The sequence below is a fragment of the Elephantulus edwardii genome, unplaced genomic scaffold (assembly GCF_000299155.1).
Source record: "Elephantulus edwardii isolate Elephantulus edwardi_28Jun2011 unplaced genomic scaffold, EleEdw1.0 scaffold00027, whole genome shotgun sequence".
NCBI lineage: Eukaryota > Metazoa > Chordata > Mammalia > Macroscelidea > Macroscelididae > Elephantulus > Elephantulus edwardii.
The window spans coordinates 17,494,664-17,498,189 of NW_006399777.1; the positions used below are offsets into that span (position 1 = coordinate 17,494,664).

General features: G+C 51.1%; 1 protein-coding gene across 1 annotated transcript in view; it reads left to right on the forward strand.

Annotated features, from left to right (window-relative positions):
• Positions 1-3,526, forward strand: part of SLCO2A1 (solute carrier organic anion transporter family, member 2A1) — a 149,354-nt gene that overhangs the window by 140,411 nt on the left and 5,417 nt on the right. The window contains exon 12 of the mRNA XM_006883420.1: positions 1,668-1,831. Coding sequence (XP_006883482.1) covers positions 1,668-1,831 — 164 coding nt within the window. The remainder of the gene's footprint in view (positions 1-1,667; positions 1,832-3,526) is intronic.

Here is a 3,526-nt window from a genome sequence, read left to right on the forward strand (position 1 = left end):
AGCAAGGGACTAGGGGGTAAGGAGCGCAGGGGTTGGACACTATCACCAAGAGGTGGGGACGGGGCTTGGGCGCTGCTGGGGGTTTATGCAGCAGCACCCTGTGTGTTAAGGGTCACACAGGTGTGGGTTGCAGGGGGGTCACACAGTGTCCGGTAGTCTTCGTTCCTCTGGGATCTCACAGTCTTCGCTCCTCTGGAGTTCCGCGGTAGGTGGCTGGCTGCCGTTCTTCCCGGGTCTCTTCTGGGTCCCTCTCGCGGCACTCCCCCGTCCGGCGGCGGCGCTCCTTTGTTTTACTTCTTAACTGCTACCACCATGGATGCTTATTATGGGCTCAAGTAAAATGAAATTGTTGACAACTTTAATATCTTTCCATTTACCATGATGTTGCCTATTGGTCCGGTGGTGAGGATTTTTTATTTTCTCGATGTTAGGACGTAATCCACATTAAAGGCTACAGACATGACATGTTGTTGTTGTTGTTGTGTGCCATCAATTTGGAACTAACCCATTGCTGACCCACCATCAGGTTTCAGAGACAGTAAATCACACAGGAGGAGATTGCCTGTCCTTCTGCTGGGAACTGGTGGATTCGAACTGTGTGCCTTTGGAATTGCAGGGCAGCTTCTTAACCACTAGCCCTCCAGAGCTCCCTGAACACATTGTTGGCAGGAGGAATTCCTCTCAGGGAGGACGCTCCAGCAAAGCCCTCATCGATTCAGATTTCAGTGGACTCCACTGTGCCTCTGTTGTTCTTTCTTTGGTTTATACCTTTCTCTGCAGTCAACACAAAAACAGAAAAACAGCCTCCCAGAAAAGCAAAGCTTCTAGAGACAGCTCAGAGAAGAGCACTGGCCCATGCTCAGTGTCGGTGTGGGTCCGCAAGAGAAGCCCAGGTCAAACTGCGACAGCTCATTTTCCTACAGACATTTTTGTTTGTTTGTTTAAAAAAAAATGTATTATTATTACTTTTAATGAAAATTTACAGACTTTGGATTTCCATTCATTCATTGTTGCACTTTTCTCCCTGCCCACCCCTCCCCCCATTACACTCTTCTCTTTGAAAAGTAAAAGAAAAATTCTTTTATTGTTTTACATTCCTTCCCCTCAGGCCCACGCCACTGTGCAGCCTTCATTCTAGACGCCTGTCATGACAATAATTCCTAATCACATATCCCTTTTAAACAGTTCTCTCTCTCATCTGTTTCAACACAGTATACATTATTTATCCCATCTTTTCAGTCTCCCCCTAACCTCGAGGTCAGTCCTGTTTTACAACAGTAGCACTGTGCAGTATTTGTCCCTGTGTGACTGAGATACTTCACTCAGCAGGGTCACCCATTTTGAATAAAATTGCTTGAGTTCCTTGTTTTTCAATGTAGCATAGTTAGCATTCCATTGTGTGACTATACCACAGCTTCCCTACAGACACTTCTATACCATCAGAGGAAGGATGCACGTGGCACCTTGAAACTCTCACTTGGGGTCCTCTCTTGCCTTTGTGTCCAGCATCACCTGCCTGAATCTGGGTGCTCCCTAGCAAACCCTAAAGGCAGAGACGTTGAACTGAGGGACCTGTCTAGCAAAGATCAGTGTCAGCATGTGAAGCGTGTGGAGGTGAAATACTAACAGCAGATGTTCCCTTTGTTTCCTTCCCTCTCCTCTTCAAGATCTATCTAAACTGCAGCTGCATCACCAAGGGATCTGGTTCCGCGAAGACTGGGTCGTGTCCCATCCCCTGTGCCCACTTCCTGCTCCCGACCATCTTCCTCATCTCCTTTGTGGCTCTGATTGCCTGCGTCTCCCACAATCCCCTCTACATGATGGTCTTGCGGTGAGTGGCCCCTCCTGGCTGGGCGCGGCTCCTTCTTCCCCTCACCTCCCTTCCACTGGACCCCCTGCTGCCCCTCTTTGATGGCCCTGGAAGCCTCTGAGTTTCGTTGGTGACACAGGAGGATGGCCAATGGTGTCAGCGGTGGAGGAGTTTTGTGCTGAGCACCTCCTCAATCCTCTTTGCACCCCGCAATCCTGTCAGCATCTCCATCCTGCATCTAAGAAGTTTAATCCTCACCCAGGGACCCAGGGTCAGAGAACCGGGATGCCAGAGGTATCTGTTGAAACCAGGCCACCTCCTGACTACCACTTTTGGAAAGGCTTCCAGATTCACCTGCTCTCAAATCCTACAAGAACTGAGCAGAACTCAGTGGGATGGAAAAGGAAGGAAAAGAAAAGCTGGGAGAGTTCCAGAGACAGAACAGAGACTTGGGGGAAAGGGTGGAAATGAATGTTAGGAGTCAGGACTGAGTCTGCGGGTCAGGAGGGGAGAGGGGACCCGGGGCCCTTGCCTTGAGCCCTGAAGGTTCTGAGGCTTATTATTAGAGGAACCCCGCCTGTCGCCTCTCACCCTGCAGCCACGCTCACCTGGTCCATCTTCTGCCCACCTCACCTTTCCCCTTCTGTCCTCATCCTCACCCCCAGCCTCCACTGCAAAGAGGGAGACTTGCCATTTGTCCCCAGGTACTAAGATCAAAGTTTCAGCTCTGTCACCGTGCTGGCTAAATGCCCTTGGTTGGTGCCAAAACCTGGTGCGCCTGCTTCCTCATTTATGTATGATACTTACCTAGAAGAATTGGATGGCCACTCACTTTATAAATATAGATGCGCTGTCTGTTGGTTCCTTCTCACTGTTGGGGCGCTGTGCCATCCAGTCGCAACCAACCCATAGCTGACCCTCGAGTGGTTCTCAGAGGCGTGGGAGGAGATTGCCCCGCTTTCTCCCACAGAGCAAATGGTAGATTCAAACCACATACCTTTTCATTGGACGCTTCATTCCTTACCACCCTCTTGGTGGACTCAAACCATTAACTTTTGAGCTACTAGGGAAGTATTAGCTATGTGCACCTCCCAGGGAAACTGTCCAGGATGGAAAGAACATCTATTACAGGCAGGGTGCTTGGAGGGATCTGTAGACATCAAGGACACCCATCATGGTTTACTCTGGAGCAGTACGCAGGGGCCCCTGTCCTCTCCCTAAACCTCTCATTGAACCATCTCTCTCTCCTCTGCTCAGTTCACTAGCAGAACCGTGGCGTGAGGGTGTGGGATTCTAACGATGGCTGCTGAACATCCCTGCCTCTCTGTCCCCTCAGCCCTGGATTCTTTCTCCTGACCAGTACCTATTCTGCTATATGTCCATTCAGGGCACAGAGAAGTCCTTAGCCAACTTGCTCATCGCAGGCTTCTTCTCCAAGCCTATGAGCCCCCCTGACGCTGGCTGGGACTGAGGGCCAGTTGGTCAAGCCAAGGACGGGCCCATTCTGTTGGACACACGGCTAGAGGCCTTTACCCAGAGCTCTCTGGGCTCGGCCAGCATTGGCCAGCTCCTGGCTCCCCCTTGCTTGTGCATGAAGCACTTTCCGCTCTGCTCTGCTCCCCAGCTGGAAGGAAGGGGCCCCGGTAATGTTGCGCCCTTCTCTCTCTCTCTCTCTCTCTCTCTCTCTCTCTCGCTCTCTCTCGCTCTCTCTCGCTC